General features: G+C 46.1%; 1 protein-coding gene across 1 annotated transcript in view; it reads left to right on the forward strand.

Annotated features, from left to right (window-relative positions):
• Positions 1–18,392, forward strand: part of LOC137422414 (teneurin-3) — a 419,444-nt gene that overhangs the window by 152,463 nt on the left and 248,589 nt on the right. Inside the window, exon 5 of the mRNA XM_078772563.1 lies at positions 10,726–10,824. Coding sequence (XP_078628689.1) covers positions 10,726–10,824 — 99 coding nt within the window. The remainder of the gene's footprint in view (positions 1–10,725; positions 10,825–18,392) is intronic.

Genomic DNA, 18,392 nt, shown 5'->3' on the forward strand with positions numbered 1-18,392 from the left:
GGAGCAGGTGGGGTGGTGGTTAAGCTGCTGTAGATGTTGTCAATTTTGCTTTGGAAGAATGAAAGGAAGGAGATGCAGTTGTCTACTGTGAATGACTGGGTGGTGGTGTCCAGGGGGCTGAGGAGTTTGTTTATTGTAGAGAAGAGTGCTTTTGGGTTTCCAGAGCCAGAGTGGATAATTTGAGAGTAGTAGGCGGAGCGGGCGCGAGAGAGGGCATCTTTGTAGTGCTGTAGGTGGTCCTTGTAGGCTTGGGAGTGAATTGTGAGACCTCTTTTATTGCGGAGTCTTTCAAGTTGGCGAGCACGAGTTTTCATCAGGCGGAGTTCAGTGGTAAACCAGGGAGCAGAATGGGTGAAAGAAACTGTTTTGGTTTTTATAGGCGCAAGCTGGTCAAGGCAGGAGGAGAGAGAGTGTGGTTGTAGTAGTCAGTGAGGTCAGAAGGGGTGTGGAGGTCAACGAAGGGAGAAGTGGACATTTTTTCAGAGAGGGTGGATGAGAATGAGGTTGGTGAAAGAGCGTTTAGCTTACGGAAGTTGATAGTGCAATAATGCCTTGGTGCTGGGGTGGGGATGTTGATGGTCATAGTGATGGCTAAGTGGTCAGAGAGGGTGAGGTCGGAGCCAGAGAGATGGTGCAAAATTAATCTAGTAGAGCAGACAAGGTCCAGAATGTGCCCACGGTTATGGGTAGGAAAGTTGACATGTTGAGTGAGGTTAAAGCAGGTGAGTAAATCAGTGAAGTCAGTGGTTATTGTGGAGTCAGTGGAGTCCATGTGGATATTGAAATCGCCGAGGAGGAGGATTGAGGGGGAGAGGGAACAGAGCTGGGTCAGAAAGTAGAAGAAGTCAGACAGGAATGATGGGTGTGGTTTGGGAGGGCGGTAGACGACAGCCATGACTGACTGAAGTATTGTTAATTAGAGTGTGTTTTGGTGTGAATGCGGTCGGCAGTGAAAAATCAATACGGTTGAAATATATTGAACAGAGATCCTAAATCTTTTATAACTTTTACAATCAATCAACACAAGGGATCAAACAGTTGTCGAGTTACTGACAATGCGAATAGTCAGGATAAGGAGACAGCAGAAGGTGATAAGAATCTCTAGGTTTGATCGTGCTACCATTGGGCACTGTGTACCTACAGTGCATTCAGAAAGTATTCAGACCCCTTAACTTTTTTCACATTTTGTTATGTTGCAGCCTTATGCTGAAATCGTTTAAATTCATTTTTACCCCCATCAATCCACACTCAATACCCCATAATGACAAAGAGAAAACACGGTTTTAGAAAGTTTTGCAAATTTATTAAAAAGAAAAAACGGAAATATCACATTGACATAAGTATTCATATCCTTTGCTATGACACTTGAAATTTAGCTCAGGTGCCTCCCATTTCTCTTGATCATCTTTGAGATGTTTCTTCACCTTGATTGAAGTCCACCTGTGGTAAATTCAATTGATTGGACATGATTTGGAAAGGCACACACCTGTCTACATAAGGTCTCACAGCTGACAATGCATATCAGAGCAAAAACCAAGCCATGAGGTCGAAGGAACCTGCAGAGCTCAGAGACAGGATTGTGTCGAGGCACAGGTCTAGGGAAGCCTACAAAAAAAATCTCTGCTGCATTGAAGGTTCCCAAGAGCACAGTGGCCTCCATAATTCTTAAATGGAAGAAGTTTGGAACAACCAGGACTCTTCCTAGAGCTGGCCGCCCGGCCAAACTTAGCAATCGGGGGAGAAGGGCCTTGGTAAGAGAGGTGACCTAGAACCCGATGGTCACTCTGGCTGAGCTCCAGAGATCCTGTGTGGAGATGGGAGAAACTTCCAGAAGGACAACCATCACTGCAACACTCCACCGATCTGGGCTTTATGGCTGAGTGGCGAGACGGAAGCCTATCCTCAGTGAAAGACACATGAAAGCCCGCTTGGAGTTTGCAAAAAGCAACGAAAGGACTCTCAGACTGTGAGAAACAAGATTCCGTGGTCTGATGAAACCAAGATTGAACTGTTTGGCCTCAATTCTAAGCGTCATGTCTGGAGGAAACCAGGCACTGCTCATCACCTGCCCAATACCATCCCAAGGGTGAAGCATGGTGGTGCCAGCATCATGCTGTGGGGGTGTTTTTCAGCAGCAGGGACTGGGGGACTGGTCAGGGTTGAGGGAACAATGAACGGAGCAAAGTACAGAGATATCCTTATTGAAAACCTGAAACAGAGCGCTCAGGACCTCAGACTGGGCCAAAGGTTCACCTTCCAAGAGGACAATGACCCTAAGCACACAGCCAAGACAACGTAGGAGTGCCTTACGGACAACTCTGTGAACGTCCTTGAGTGGCCCAGCCAGAGCCCTGACTTTAACCCAATCGAACATCTCTGGAGAGACCTGAAAATGGCTGTCCACCGACGGTCCCCATCCAACCTGACAGAGCTTGAGAGGATCTGCAGAGAAGAATGGCAGAAAATCCCCAAATCCAGGTGTGCAAAGCTTGTCGCATCATACCCAAGAAGACTCGAGGCTGTAGTCACTGCCAAAGGTGCTTCAACTAAGTACTGAGTTAAGGGTCTGAATACTTATGTCAATGTGATATTTCATTTTTTTATTTTTAATAAATTTGCAAAACTTTCTAAAATCCTGTTTTCTCTTTGTCATTATGGGGTCTAATGCTGCATGTGTGTGTGTGTGTGTGTGTGTGTGTGTGTGTGTGTGTGTGTGTGTGACAGTGTGTGTGTGTGTGTGTGTGTGAGACAGTGTGTGTGTGGTCGTATATCCACTGCTGACGTGAGAAGGTACTGACAGGAAATGGTACAAACCCGACACCCCTCAATCAAGGATATTTCTCATATTTCTATATCCCTGTGAATCCGATTTGCATTTAGGAACAGAACAATTATGCTTAGCCATCCTATCTCTTCCACGCTCGTTTAAATGCTGAAAATTATGTTAAAAAGACTATTTGGATTGCAGAGTCCACGCTAACAACGGCAGGTTAAAAGTGCCCGGTGATCTGAACCGAGTCGGTGTAAACACACATGCAGCGCAGATGCAAAAGGCCTCATCTCTGAACATCATTTTGAAAGTCCTGGATTGCGAGGATCTGAAAAGTGACCTGCAAGAACACGAAGTTGGAGATAACCAAAAACTCAATGTATAATTTAAACAACTAGCACCACCTTTGAGGAAAATATTGAATACTGTACGGAGAACTGAGGCAAATTCTAAGGAAGACAATGAGAGAAGAAAAACGTCAACACTAAAGAAAGTGGAAAAAGAATAGAGAAGGATAGAATAATCGACGGTTACAAGAGATCGCTGAAAAGTCTCGCACTATCCAACTGATTCTTCCATCATTCTTTCCTTTGATTATTTTTTCACTTCCTTTTCCTACTCATTCATTCTTCTTTTTACAGTGAATTATTTGTTTTTTTTTCAAAGCCTCTTTTAAATGACGTTTTTGAAATGAATCTTTAAAATGGCATTTCCAATTCCCTTGCACCCATCCAAGTTATTCTTCATCCCACATTTCCTCTTTCCTTCTTGTTTGACTCACAAGCCTGCTCTTTCCCACACCGTTCCAATCTTACAGAGCTACATTTCGTCATGCTTTCAATAACCCTTCCTTTCAATCTGATTACAATGTCCGTCTTTGTTTGGTAACTTGGGGTCCAGAAAACGAATCCAGTCTGCAGCAAGTGCAGGCTCATGGACTTAAAACTCTTCACATCTGTATCCGCCCTCCACATCTCCCTTAACCCCACGCTCTGGCACCCCCAACCCCATGCCCCCCTCCCACCCAATCTTCTACTTCCCCCACCTTGAGAGTGTGGTCCGCCAACCTTTTAAGTCTCTGATCTAAATTCTATATTGCACACATATATATATTTTTTTATATCCCATTCTGATTTATGCCATCTGATGTGTTGCTATCTTATCCATCCTCTTTGACTTTGGCACACTGAATCCTGTGGAGACGCAGTTATGTTGAAGCAGGTTGCTTTCTCAACATTGAGGTGTAAGTGTAATGCAACCGAGTGAAATTTTAGGTCATTCTAAATCTCGCAACAAGTATGTGTCCAGCTGTAGGCAAGCCAGCAAATACATTTAATGAATCTCAAGGCTGAATTCTGCAATCGATTTCCTTCATCAGAGACATGTCGGAGTCTTGTAAAGTCTGTTTGGTTTACTAGCAGATGACGTGCCCCATGGGCGACCTTGTCCTCAGCATGCAAACATTATTCTAACGCATACTTTTATTTGGGTGGTGTCTAGGCAACTGACAGCTCCCACAACCGTTCCCAAGAATAAGAACAATAACCTGGGTTATGTGCATGAAGGAAAAACATGCCGATTGCTTATAATTCAAGACACCTCACCATACTGGAAAATGTGGGGACAGGGATACTGTACTGTCAAGGGTGGGGACTTGTAATACCCTCTCCCGTCTCGAGTGGTGCTACACAATACGCATTTAGTTAAATAATTTGCACCCCTCCCAACCCCAAGACCACCACCTAAGATTTTAAAAAAATACCCCTATACATTAATTGGGGTCATGCTGATACTATGTAGCAAGTCTGGATATAATCGGGCCACAAATTTAGGAGGAGTAGCACAACAAACAAACAAACAAACACCAGTCCGTGAATTATAGTAAGGGTGTTTCATAACTATAAAAGCCGGACATGCAAGGCCAGAGAGGAGTTGGTAGAAGACAGAGAGACCTGGGGTGAGCAAGTGAAAGGCCCTCAGAATCGGCTTCATTGCGAGAGATGCCCATGATCCGAAAAGCCTTGGTTCCCACAGCGTGAAACCAGGCTAGGTGTGAGGCAGGAGCACCAACCCAGAGGGGAGAGCAGTATTCCATCAAGCTGTGGATGAAAGCTTTATATGTAGTGAGGAGCTCAGTTGTTCCGAGGAAGGACTTCGCATGATGGAGGATGTCCAGTCGGCGACAGGCTTTGGAGGCCAGCTTGGAAATTTGGTTTTCCCAGGAAAGATCATGGCAGAGAGTGAGACCAAAAAGCTTGAGTGACAAACTTCTTCTTCGAGAGGGTTGTTGAGAAAGTAGATGGGAGGATTTTCCAGATGGTCTTTTCGGAGAGACAAAGTGAGAGTGTGAGATTTGTCAGGATTGAAAGACATGCTCCACTTGTTTAACCAGTTTGTGATTTTTGTCCAGGTCTGCAGAGAGTGAGGAGGCTGCTGCCTGCCGATCTGAGGGTTGAGATATGGAGCGGCAGAGAGTGGAGTCATCAGCAAAAAAATAGAGAGGATTTTCCAGAGAGTCGGAGAGATCATTAATAAAGATTATAAAGAGCACAGGGCCCAGAACACTGCCTTGAGGAACTCCAGCCTGGACTGGAAAAGTAGATAAGATAATTCCATTTAGAGCCACATGTGAACTATGACAGGAGAAGAAGTCTGCAAGCCATGTGTGGAGGTTTCCATGGATACCATAGGAGGAGAGTTTGTTGAGCAGAGCTGGGTGCCAGACCGTATCGAAGGCACGTGATATGTCAAGGGAGACAGCTCTGATTTCCTGTTTGGAACTGAGACCCTCCATCCATTGTTGAGACAGCAGAAGCAGCATGTCCAGAGTAGAGTGACCAGGTCTGAATCCAAATTGAAGTTCAGAGATCAAGCCATTGGAGAAGAGGAAGGATTTAATATCAGAAGCAATGATGGATTCCATGATCTTGCTGATAATTCGGAGCAGGCTAATTGGTCTGTAGTTGCTAGGATCTGTTTTTGCACCTTTTTGTGTAAAGCGGTAATGTTGGCTGATTTCCAAGATGCTGGCAGATGACCTTGAGCAAATGAGAGGGTGAAGAGAATAGAGAGAGGGTGAGATAGAGCGGCAGAGCAGGATTTTCGGACCCGTGGGCTGATGCTGTCTGGTCCAGTTGCAGAATCAGAGTCGAGGTTAGATAAAAACTTTTCCACCTTGTCAGGAGAGAAAGACACAGAGTCCAGGAGCAGCTGGGTACGATTGGGTAAGGTGGGTACAGAGAGAGATGGTGTTGGGACACAAGATTTAGAGGCAAACACAGAGTTGAGACATTCGGCTTTGTCATGTGCGGTGTCAGCTGTGTGGCCATTTGAGGTAAGGGAGGGGATGGACGGGGAACAAACACCAGACACAGATTTGACCAGATGCCACCAGGATTTGGAGGAGGGAGACAGGTTTGAGAGTTCACTCTTGGGAGTAGAGAGATATTGTTTCTTGGCTCTCCTGAGGATGGACACACACTTGTTCTGTGTTTTGTGAAAGGAACTGAGATTGCCTTCAGTTGGATTTGCCTTCCAAGAGGCGAAGGCCAGTTGTTTCAGTGTAACTGCCTCAGCACAAAATTCAGTGTACCATGGACGGGAGGAAGGGTATGACAACTGAAGAAGTATGTTTGTGGGAGGATTGAACTTTAATTTCCATTTCCATTCAATACATAAGATTGTTCACATAAGATTGTTCACGGTTCTGTTTAAATATTATTTAAATATGTATAACCTTTCCCCTTCAGTGTTTTACTCAGTGGTATTTTACAACACGCTGTTTTTCTTCCTATTTAAAAGGCTTTTCTCAATTTCCTCTCCAACTCATTCCACCTCAAAAAAAAGAAATTCAATATCTTATACGTCTCCCTCACTACATGGTCTAAATTCACATTCATTCCATCCCTCCTCCATCATTCTGAACCGGATTGATAACTTGAAAATCACAACAAACCCAATTTGTTTTCAATGTTCGTCTTTCATTAATCATCCACTTTCTAAACTCCCCTCTTGCCCCTCCCATCCAAATCCCTCCCCTTGCACCTACACTCCTAAACTCCCCCCTTGCCCCGCCACTCTTAAACTCCCCCCCCTGCCCCATCCACTCCTGAACTCCCCCCTTTCCCTTCCACTCCTGAACTCCCCCCTTGCCCTTCCCCTCCTAAACTCCCCCCTCACTCCTCCCCTTCAAAACTCCCCCCCAACCCCTCCCATTCAAATCTCCCCCCATACCATTCCTCTCCAATTCTCCCTCCTCCCCCCTCCTCAAAGCTGCCTCCTCCCCACTTCGTCTCCCTTCTATCTCATACCTCCACCCCCCCCAACCTTCTTCTTTCCTCTGCCCCCCCTCAAACAACCCCTCACTGTGCCTCATCCCTTCACCTTCAAACCTTTCATCCTCCTCATCCTTCCCTTTCTTGGAACTCTTCTGCAATCGCTGACACACTAACAACTGCTCTCCCTACCTCCCCCTCTCATCCTTCATCTTACCCTACTCCTCCCCTCCCCTGTCCTGTACCCGATGCTCCCCCTCTCTCTTCATTAACGGTATGGACCTCAAACATCCGGGGCCTTCGCTCAAACCTGACTGATCTCTCCATACAGGTTGCTTCTGACAATCCAGACTTGATCTGCTTAACAGAGACTTTCCTCCTTCAAGATGTCTCTGATTCCTTAATATCTCTTCCTGGTTACTCCCTCCTCCGGTATGATAGACCTGAGCCTCGGCCTGGTGGTGGGGTGGCTATCTTTATCAAAAACTCTCTTCCTCACTCTCCTTGCACTGCCCTCTCTCCTCTTCACCCCCAGGAGTACCTCTGGCTACGGCTTCCTCTCCTCTCCCACCTTTTGTTCATATGTGTTCTGTACCGTCCCCCAAACAGTGATGACTCCATCTACATTTCACTGTCCGACAACATCGACCAACTTCTATCCACTCATCCCAACTCTCTCTTCCTCATATGTGGTGACTTCAATTGTCATCATGCCACCTGGTTGGGTGTGGGTTCCTCTCTCACCAGTCATGGCACCTCAGCAAAGGACTTCTGTGACTCACTGGGATTGACACAATCTGTCAATTTCCCGACCCGGATCTCAGCCAATGGAGTATCTTCTCTTCTAGACTTGGTTATGACTAACTTCCCTGCTAATGTCTGCTGCTCTTCTTCTGCTCCAATCGGTTCTTCTGATCATGTGCTTGTCAAAGTGGACATCTCTCTGGCCATTCTCAGAGAGCCTCCTCAGCGTCTACGAGTCTGGCATTTCACTCAGGCCGACTGGGACGGTCTTCAAGCAGCCATCATTCGTCTGGATTGGTCTCCCATCTCCACTGCCTCTGACATCAATTCTTCCTGGGAATTCTTCCAAAGCAAACTGATCTCTCTCATGCACAGATTTATCCCATCTCGCCTTCAGTTGTCTTACCCTTCCTCCCGTCCATGGTACACTGAATCTTGTGGTGAGGCAGTTGCCCTGAAACAACTTGCCTTTGCCTCTTGAAAGGCTAATTCAACTGAAGGAAATCTCAGTTCCTTCCACCAAGCTCGGAACAAGTGTGTGTCTACCCTCAGGAGTGCCAGGAAGCACTATCTCTCCTCACTCAAGAATGAACTCTCAAACCTGTCTCCTTCCTCCAAATCCTGGTGGCGTCTGGTCAAATCCGTTTCTGGTGTTTGTTCCCCCTCCATCCCCTCCCTTACCTCAAATGGCCACACAGTTGACATCGCACGTGACAAAGCCGAATGCCTCAACTCTGTGTTTGCCTCAAAATCCTTAGTCCCAAACCCATCTCTCTCTGTTCCCACCTTTCCCAGTCGAACCAAACTGCTCCTGGACTCTGTGACCTTCTCTCCTGACAAGGTGGAGGAGTTTTTGTCAAACCTCGACTCTGATTCTGCAACTGGACCAGATGGCATCAGCCCACGGGTCCTAAAATCCTGCTCTGCCGCTCTATCTCACCCTCTCTCTGTTCTTTTCACCCTATCTTTTGCTCAAGGTCATCTGCCAGCATCCTGGAAATCAGCAAACATTACCGCTTTACACAAAAAAGGTGCAAAAACAGATCCTTGCAACTACAGACCAATCAGCCTGCTCCCAATTATCAGCAAAGTCATGGAATCCATCATTGCTTCGAATATGAAATCTTTCCTCTTCTCCAATGGCTTGATCTCTGATCATCAATTTGGTTTCAGACCAGGTCACTCTACTCTGGACATGCTGCTTCTGCTGTCTCAACAATGGATGGAGGTCCTCAATGCCAAACAGGAAATCAGAGCTGTCTCCCTTGACATATCACGTGCCTTCGATACGGTCTGGCACCCAGCTCTGCTCACCAAACTCTCCTCCTATGGTATCCATAGAAATCTCCATGCATGGCTTGCGGACTTCCTCTCTGGTCGTAGTCAACGTGTGGCCCTGAATGGATTTCTCTCATCTCCCCTTCCTGTTCAGGCTGGAGTTCCCCAAGGCAGTGTGCTGGGCCCTGTGCTTTTTCTGGTCTTTATCAATGATCTCTCCGACTCTCTGGAAAATCCTCTGTATCTCTTTGCTGATGACTCCACTCTCTGCCGCTCCATTCCTCTTCCCTCAGATCGGCAGTCTGCAGCCTCCTCACTCTCTGAAGACCTGGACAAAATCACAGACTGGTCAAACATGTGGAACATGTCTTTCAATCCTGACAAATCTCACACTCTTACTATGTCTCTCCGAAAAGATCGACTGGACAACCCTCCCATCTACTTTCTCAACAATCCTCTCCAAGAAGTTCTGTCGCTCAAGCTTTTGGGTCTCACCATCTGCCATGATCTTTCTTGGGAAAACCACATTTCCAAGCTGGCCGCCAAAGCCAGTCGCCGACTGGGCATCCTCCGTCGTGCGAAGTCCTTCCTAGGCACACCTGAGCTCCTCACCACATACAAGGCTTTCATCCGCAGCTCAATGGAATACTGTTCTCCCCTATGGGCTGGTGCTCCTGCCTCACACCTGGCTCGGCTTCACGCTGTTGAATCCAAAGCTTTCAGAATCATTGGAATCTCCCGCGATGAAGCTATCTCTGAGGGCCTTTCACTCACTCACCGCAGGCAGGTAGGTGGTCTTTCTGTCTTCTACCGACTCCTCTCCGGCCTTGCTCCCCCAGCTCTCTCTGTGCTCTGTCCCCCAAATATTCCTACAGGTCGCACAAGATCTGCCAGCCACCCTCTGATGGTTAAACTGCCGAAATCTCGGCTCTCTGCTCACCTTCACTCTTTCATTCCTCTTTTCTCCCGCCTCTGGAACAAACTCCCACACTCACTTCAATCACACTCCTCCCTCCAGGTCTTCAAAACAGCTGTTCACCACCATCTCTTATCTTCCCCCATCCAAAACCTTGATCTTTTCTACCCCCACTAATTCACCCCAGATCCACCTTGTTTGAAATTCCAACTTCTTTCCTGGAAGTCTTGGCAGTGTCCATATGTTTTATACCTCTCCCACCCCCCCCCCCCTTCCCATGCCTCCCCCCCAAAGCCCTCTCCCTCCCACAGTTCTCTCGATGTCTCCATGTCTCTCGGTCCCTGCTCTCAAATGTTGTGTTTGTGTCCTTCCCCCTCTCTCCCCATCTTGTCTACCGCTCCCGATGTTATTTGTTTTGTGTGTCTGTTTGTCTTTCTGTGTGATTAATGTTCGCTCTTTCACGAGCCTCGATCTTGTATACAAAAAAAAAAAAAGAAAAAGAAAAAAAAAGTTTTCCTTTTATATCCAATCTTTATGTGAGGTCTCTCAGGGTTGTAGACACCTTGTAAGAAACCTTTATTTTGTTTGTTTTAATGCAGTTTTCATAAATGATGTTTTGAGGGCTATTGCTTTTGAAATGTTTTTGAAGGCGAAATTTTCAAACCATTTTACACTTGATTCTTGTTACACTAAATGTGTTTGTGAACTGCATGAATGAACATGGATTCTCTGTGTGTTCTTAGGAGTACATTGAAGCAATCGGGACTTGAGAATGGCCAGGAAGGTCTCATGGAAATGTCTGTGTTTGCACCTGGATGTCACGACTCTGCTTTTGGTGATGGGTAATTATTATTTTTTAAGCAATCTTTAAATAAGAAGAATACAGAAAAGGACATTCAGACCACCGTGCGTGTGTTAATCTTGTGTGAGGCCTGCTGCACAACTCTGCGTACCACACGCAAAAATGGAGAGATAGGATGAAAGGTACTCAAGTAGAGAAAGACAGATGCATTAATCACACAAATAGACTTTTGATGTTGGATAATAAAGACCCATAAGAGAAGACCTAAGATGAAGACGAGTTGCCTCCGCCACCAAGGCCAAAAAAAAAAAAAAAAAACATGTTTAGCGTCCTGCCTTTTTGAAAAAAAGGAGGAGGAGGCACCTTTTTTTTTTCTTTTTTTTTTTCAAAATGGCCACCAGGCTCATTTTTCCCAAGATGGTCGCCTGCTTTTTTGTTTCTTTAGATTTGAAATACAAGTAGAATGTTTGGGTCTTGACGATCTGTGTTGACAAAATACAACATGTACTGAGTAACATATTAATAAAAGACTAGTAAAAGAGACCATTTCATATATTTGCATACTGTACTTTGTTTTCTTTTGTGTCTTTATACAGGTACTGTATACAGAAAAATTCAAGATGAGATTTGCAAACAATATCTTACCTATTTTATTATTACAATACAATAATGTATCTAAATGCATTTTACATTATATTTCATGATTTCTCAAGCATATCTTCTTCCGAACATGGTAAAGCTACATGTACTCTACTTTGCAAATGTTTTTTGTTTACTTTTTGAATTTTAAATACTAAAATACCTTCCAGTTCTGTGTTCATTCCTACTAACAAAACAAAAGTATCTCATCCATTGCATGTATTTGATTTTATCTGTTGTTGAATCTGACAGAAAGCTGATAGAGAGGCTATGTTCAAAATTTGCATTTGCATTGTTTCAATCAAATTTGTTTTGCTATGGGGCAAAACTTGTGGTTAATCTTTAATGATAAATTTTCATAAAAAATTATTAATAGAGTATTACTCTCAATATAGCCAAAGTTTCTTTATGATTCCCAGTATTCTCTCATGTTTCTGGTATGTCAAAAAAAAAGAAAAAAAAAAAGGAGGCGGCGGCCTCTAAAAAGGAAGCGGGCGGGGACGCTAAGCATGAATATTTTTTTGTTTGGCCCAAAGGTGGTTATGTTTTCATCCCTGTCTGTCTGTCTGTCTGTCAGTTTGTCTGTTTGTTTGTTTGTGAACAAGATATCTCAAAAAGGTGTGGACGGATTCGGATGAAATTTGGCACAGATGTAGCGTATGTGACGAGGACGAAATGATTCGATTTTGGGGAAGATCCAGATCTGGTTCTGCATTCAACAATTTTTCAGTGATTATATTCAGCCTGGTGTTGGGCTAGCGGCTAGGGTGCCGGCTTAGGATCCTAGGATCCTGGGTTCGAATCCCGGTCGATCGCTGAATTAACGCCAGGGGGGTTGACTCAGCCTGTCATCCTTCCGAGGTCGGCTAATTGAGTACCAGTTCACTGGTAATTCCCTGTTTGTCGTTAAAAGGCGGCAAAAAGGGTTCGCGTCAGGAAGGGCATCCGGCCGTAAAACAATGCTTCAAAAAGGGGACCGAAAAACAACAACAACCACGGTTCCCGAAAAAGGCTAACCCCCGCTTTGTGGGGAAAAATGGCCTCTAAAGGTGGTTATATTCACCATCGAGAGACACGGCAAAAAACGATACGTAGCATGATATCTCAAAAACTTGTGGACGGTTTTTTACCGAAATTTGGTGGAGAGGTTGTGTTTGTGACAAGGACAAATGGATTAGATGTTGGTGGAAGATCCGAATCCGGATCCGGATACGAGAATTTTTAAAATTTCAACTGATTCTTCACCATTGAGTAATAGGGTCAAAACAATATGTCACCTGATAGTTCAAGAAGTCGTGGACAACTTCTGACAAAACTAGGTGGATGAGTTGGTTAGGTGACAAGAACAAGCTGATTAGATTTTGGTTCAGGTCCGAATCCAGATCCGGCCTATCGGTGGATGCAAAACGTAAACTTAAAACTGGCAGAGGTATGTGCACTCTCTATTGAGTGTCGTTCTCGTTCGCCATATATTTGCCATTGCACAAACAGACATGTGCTCCATATTTAACACTTTACATGGTACCATTGAGGCAATATGCCCAGTGTGATGTTTAAGAAGCTATTTGTGGTATCCATGGATGTGCTTGTGCAACTTAAGTTTACCAATCTTATGGTGACTTTAGAACCGGCCAAACCCATTCAGCATCACGCTTTGCCTTGCTGCTCAATTCTTCATTCTTTGTTCCCAAGGCCACACATGGCATGTGAGTGTTGCATCAATGGATTCCCCTGATACTACGCTTGATGGTGTTTCCAGCTTGCTTTTGAAGCTAAAAATGCATAGGTGTCTGATCCAGTGTTGTGGGGCTTTGCGAGTGAAGAGGCGGTGGGGGTTCGGGGGGGGGGGGGGGTGCCAGGTGTAACTTGTCTCAAAAAGCATGGTGTCATTTTTGTGGTACATATATGGTGGCCTTGCAATACATGGAATTGTGAGTTGAGAAGGGTTTCTAAAATTCCTGAAAAATGCATTGCATGATTTATAGATAACTCCAAAGCATCTACCATATAAAACACAATGTGTGTGTGTGTGTGTGTGTGTGTGTGTGTGTGTGTGTGTGTGTGTGTGTGTGTGTGTGTGTGTGTGTGTGTGTGTGTGTGTGTGTGTGTGTGTGTGTGTGTGTCTGTCCCCCTTCATAACGCTAGGTTTTAAAGGCCTGGAGTAGTGCTTTAGGAGGGCTTTCAGTGGGGGGTGGGGGGGTTTAAGGGACAATCTTTGAACACGACTGTGTGTCAACCGGTTAAAAGACTCCAAGGACCCAGAAGACCCCAAAGACCCAATGGACCCCAAACACCCAAAATACCCTGTAGACTGTTAAAGACACAAAATAGCATGAAGACCCAGAAGACCCCAAGGACCCAGACGACCCCAAGGACTCTGAAGACCCAAAATACCCCGATGACCCAAAATACTCCAAAAGACTGAAAAGACCCCAACGACCCAATTGACCCCAAGGACCCAAAATACCCTGAGCACCAAAAAGACCCAAACAACCCCAAGGCCCAAATGACAGAGGACCCAAAAGACCCCAATGACTCAGAAGACCCCCAAGGACTCTAAAGATCCGAAATACCCTGAAGAGCCAAAAGATCATGAAGAGCCAATGGACCCCAAACACCCAAAAGACCATGAAGACCTAAAAGACCCAAAATACCCTGAGGAATCCAAAGACCCAGAAGACTGAAAAGATCCTGAAGAACAAATGGACCTCAAAGACCCAAAATATCCCAAAGACCCTGAAGACCCAATGGACCCCAAACACCCAAAATACCCGGAAGACCCAAAAGACCCCAAGGATCCTAAAGACCCAAACAATCCAGGGGACCCAAAATACCCCAAGGACCCAGAAAACCCCAATGACTCCGAAGACCCAAATTACCCCAAAGACTCAAAAGACCCTGAAGACCCAATGGACCCCAAACACCCAAAATACCCAGAAGACCCAAAATACCCCGAGGATCCTAAAGATCCAAACAATCCAGAGGACCCAAAATACCCCAAGGACCCAGAAAACCCCAAGGACTCTGAAGACCCAAATTACCCCAAAGACACAAAAGACCCTGAAGACCCAATGGGCCCAAAACACCCAAAATATCCTGAAGACCCCGAAGATACTGAAGGCTGGTAAATACCCAAAAGACCAAAAATACTCCAAAGACCCAAAACCCCCCAAAAGGCCCCAATATCCTTAAAGACCCAAAAGACCACGAAGACTCTAACTATCCCCAAAGACCCTTAAAGACCCCAAAACCCATAAACACCCTGAATGCCCAAAATGTTTCAAAGACCCTTAAATACCCAGAAGACCTCAAAAGACCCTGAAGACTGTTAAATACCCAAAAGACCCCGAAGACCCAAAACACCCAAAATGCCCCAAAGACCCTTAACTACCCTGAAGACCCAAAATACCCCAAACACCCTGAAGACCCCAAGGATCCAAATGACCCAGAGGACTTAAAAGACTGACAAGTCCCTGAAAACCCAAAATAACCCAAAGACAACAAGACCCTTAAAGATCCAAAAGACCACAAAAACTCAAAAGATCCTGAAGACACCAAATTCCCCAAAGACCCATAAAGACCCCGAATACCCAAACGACCCAAGAGCCTTAAATACCCAAAAGACCACAAAGACCCTGAATACCCAAAGTACTTTGAAGACTGTTAAAGAACAAAACAACCACAAAGACCCACATACTCCAAAGACCCAAAGTACGCCAAATACCTTTAAATACCCCGAAGACCTAAAGGATCGAAAAGACCCAGAAGACTGAAAGACCCAAAAGACCCCAAGACCCAAAATATCCAAAATACCCTTAAAGACCAAGAAGACCCAAAAAACCTCGAAGATCGAAAAGACCCAGAAGACCAAAAAGACCCTGAAGACCCAAAATACCCCATAGACCCTTAAAGACCCGAAAGACCCCAAAGACCCTGTTATGAAATCAAGTCGAGACCTCGTTTCCCAGATATGAGGCTTTATTGAAATCTATCTCCACATCTATATATATAAAACACAGTTTGTGTGTGTGTGTGTGTGTGTGTGTGTGTGTGTGTGTGTGTGTGTGTGTGTGTGTGTGTGTGTGTGTGTGTGTGTGTGTGTGTGTAATGTTACCGATGGACTCCTAAACGGAGAGGCTCACGTGCTTGATATTTGGCATAGACATGGCCATTGAGCCTGGGAAGAACATGGCCAACCTAAAAAAAATTATTTCATATTTTTTTACCATATTTTTACCTCAGCGCATTTCAGCGAGGAATATTATGCACGGAATCTGAGGCGGTGGCAGAGCAGCGCGCTGATTCGCTCAGAGTGATCATGTGATGTTCCTTGCCGCCATAAACTCACAGTTACGCGTTCGCACGTAATGCAGAGCGAAAAGCGATTGCGTTTTTTCACATTTCAGCGAGGAACATTGCCATTCACACCCCATAGGTTTTTTTTTCTTTCATCTTTAGATCCATATTTTTTTTCAGCGAGGAATATTATACACGGAATCTGAGGCGGTGGCAGAGCAGCGCGCTGATTCGCTCAGAGCGATCACGTGATGTTCCTTGCCGCCATAAACTCACAGCAAGTAGCATAGATTTTAGCATGATTAGCATTTAGCATGATTTAGCATGATTTAGCATAGATAGTAGCATGTTTCACATAGATTTTTTTTCAGCGAGGAATATTATACATGGAATCTGAGCCGGTGGCAGAGCAGCACGCTGATTCGCTCAGAGCGATCACGTGATGTTCCATCCCCGCCACCAGACCATCTATATATATAAAACATAGTTTGTGTGTGTGTAATGTAATGTTACCTCCCCTCCCCCCTCCGTCCTCCCCTCACCCCTCCATCCTCCCCTTCCCCCCATTCCCCTCCCCCCTCTCCCTCCCCCCTCCATCCTCCCCTTCCCCACCTTCCCCTTCCCCCTCCACCCTACCCCCTCCCTTCCTCCTTCACCCTACCCCCCTCCCTTCCCCCTTCACCCTACCCCCTCCCCTTTCCCCCTCCCATTCCCCCATTCCCCTCCCCCTTCCCCACTTACCCTTCCCCACTTACCCTCCCCCTCCCCCTCCCCCTCCCCCTCCCCCTCCCCCTCCCCCACCTCCCCTCCCCCACCCCCTCCCCTCCCCCTCCCCTCCCCCTTCCCTCCCCCTTCCCCTCCCCTCCTCCTCCCCATTCCTCCCCTCCCCCTCCCCTCCCCTCCTCTCCCACCCCCCTCTTCCTCCCCCTCCCCTCCCCCTTCTCCTCCCCTTCCCCCACCTCCCCCTCCCCTCCCCTTCCCCCCACCTCCCCCTCCCCCTCCCTCCCCTTCCTCCCCTCCCCCTCCCCTCCCCTCCCCTCCCCCCTCTTCCTCCCCCTCCCCCTCCTCCTCCCCCCTCCCCCTCCCTCCCCTTCCCCCTCTCCCCTCTCCCGCCCCTCCCCCTCCCCTCCCCCCTCCCTCCCCCTCCCCACCCCCCTCTCCCCCCTCCATCCTCCCCTCCCCCCTCTCCCTCCCCTCTCCCCTCCATCCTCCCCTTCCCTCCCTTCCCCTTCCCCCCTACCCCCTCCCTTCCCCCCTACCCCCTCCCTTCCCCCTAAACCCTACCTCCTCCCCTTTCCCCCCCTCCCCCTCCCCCTCCTCTCCCCTCCCCTCCCCTCCCCTTCCCCCTCCCCCGCCCGGCAATGCCGGGTACTTCTGCTAGTACCCCTATACGCACAGAATAAAGAATAATATCAGAACTACAGCAAAGATTCTACTGGCATTTCATTGTTCATAAGCAAGCGAATAATTCATTCCCTGTCATACCTTTCTCGAGCGTGTGCTCACAAAAGACAGATACTAAACCAAAACCCCCTCCTTTCTCGTACAACCCGTTATATTCCCTTCTCAAGGCTATTCCATTCAAATCCTCTTCTTCATATTTTATCACAGACCCAAACAATCCAAAGGACCGAAAAGACCCCGGAGCCCCTTAAAGACCCTGAGAACCCAGTGGACCCCAAATTACCCCTAAGACACAAAATACCCCGAAGACCCTTAAATACCCCAAAGATCCAGATTGATGACCCAAAATACTCATATGACTTAAAAGACCTTTAGGACCCAAAAGACTCAAATGACACAAAAGACACCGACTCTTAAATACCCATAAATATGTAACACCAGATGAACCAGATGAACCAGAAGACCCAAAAAGACCCAAAAGACACAAAAGCCACAAAAGCCACAAAAGACGCTGAAGACACTGAAGACCCCAAGGACACCTCAAGGTTGGTATACAGAAGCGGTATTTTTTTATCACAAAAAATACAAGGCACAGGGAGGTGAAATTTGCTGCACGTGATGTGCAATGCGCGCAGAGTAAATCGCGTGTTCATTTACGTCTGTAGGATGTCTAACAAATAAAGATGATATAAGCACACCTGAAACTAGGACCAGACTTCAGACTTTGGCATGCTCACCTGGCTGTACCGTCAAAAACTGTTCCAACCCGTCATTTTTGACGGGCTTCATACAAGTATAAAATATTTGTTCATGATGAAGTGAAATAGAATCAACTCACCAATTAGTATACCTGACAATTGGTATCCAACAATGCAAATGTCGGCCATTTGCACCAAGTCAAATGAATAGACAATTTTAAAGATGGACTTATTGATTCTGCAAAATAACATTATGTTTATTAATTAGACCTGAATGTTGTATCATTTGGCTGTACAGAAATTAAAATCCACGTACTTTCGCTTGTGACGCTTTAAATCCACATTTGGCTCCACTTGCAGCTAACAGGAACTCTATATGGCGATGGATATTTGAAGACAAAACTAAACACAACAAAATTAACACAACAACCTGCAAAAAAAATGTTTTTATGCTGATGAATGTAATGGAGATGGAGATCATACGGCTCCTCCTGAAGTTTAATTTTCCTTCCACCTGTTACCTTACTAGGAATACAAGGAACTTTGGGACCATTATAATTGTGTAACATCA

This window comes from Myxine glutinosa, chromosome 2 (assembly GCF_964187855.1).
Source record: "Myxine glutinosa chromosome 2, kmMyxGlut1.1, whole genome shotgun sequence".
Classification (NCBI taxonomy): domain Eukaryota; kingdom Metazoa; phylum Chordata; class Myxini; order Myxiniformes; family Myxinidae; genus Myxine; species Myxine glutinosa.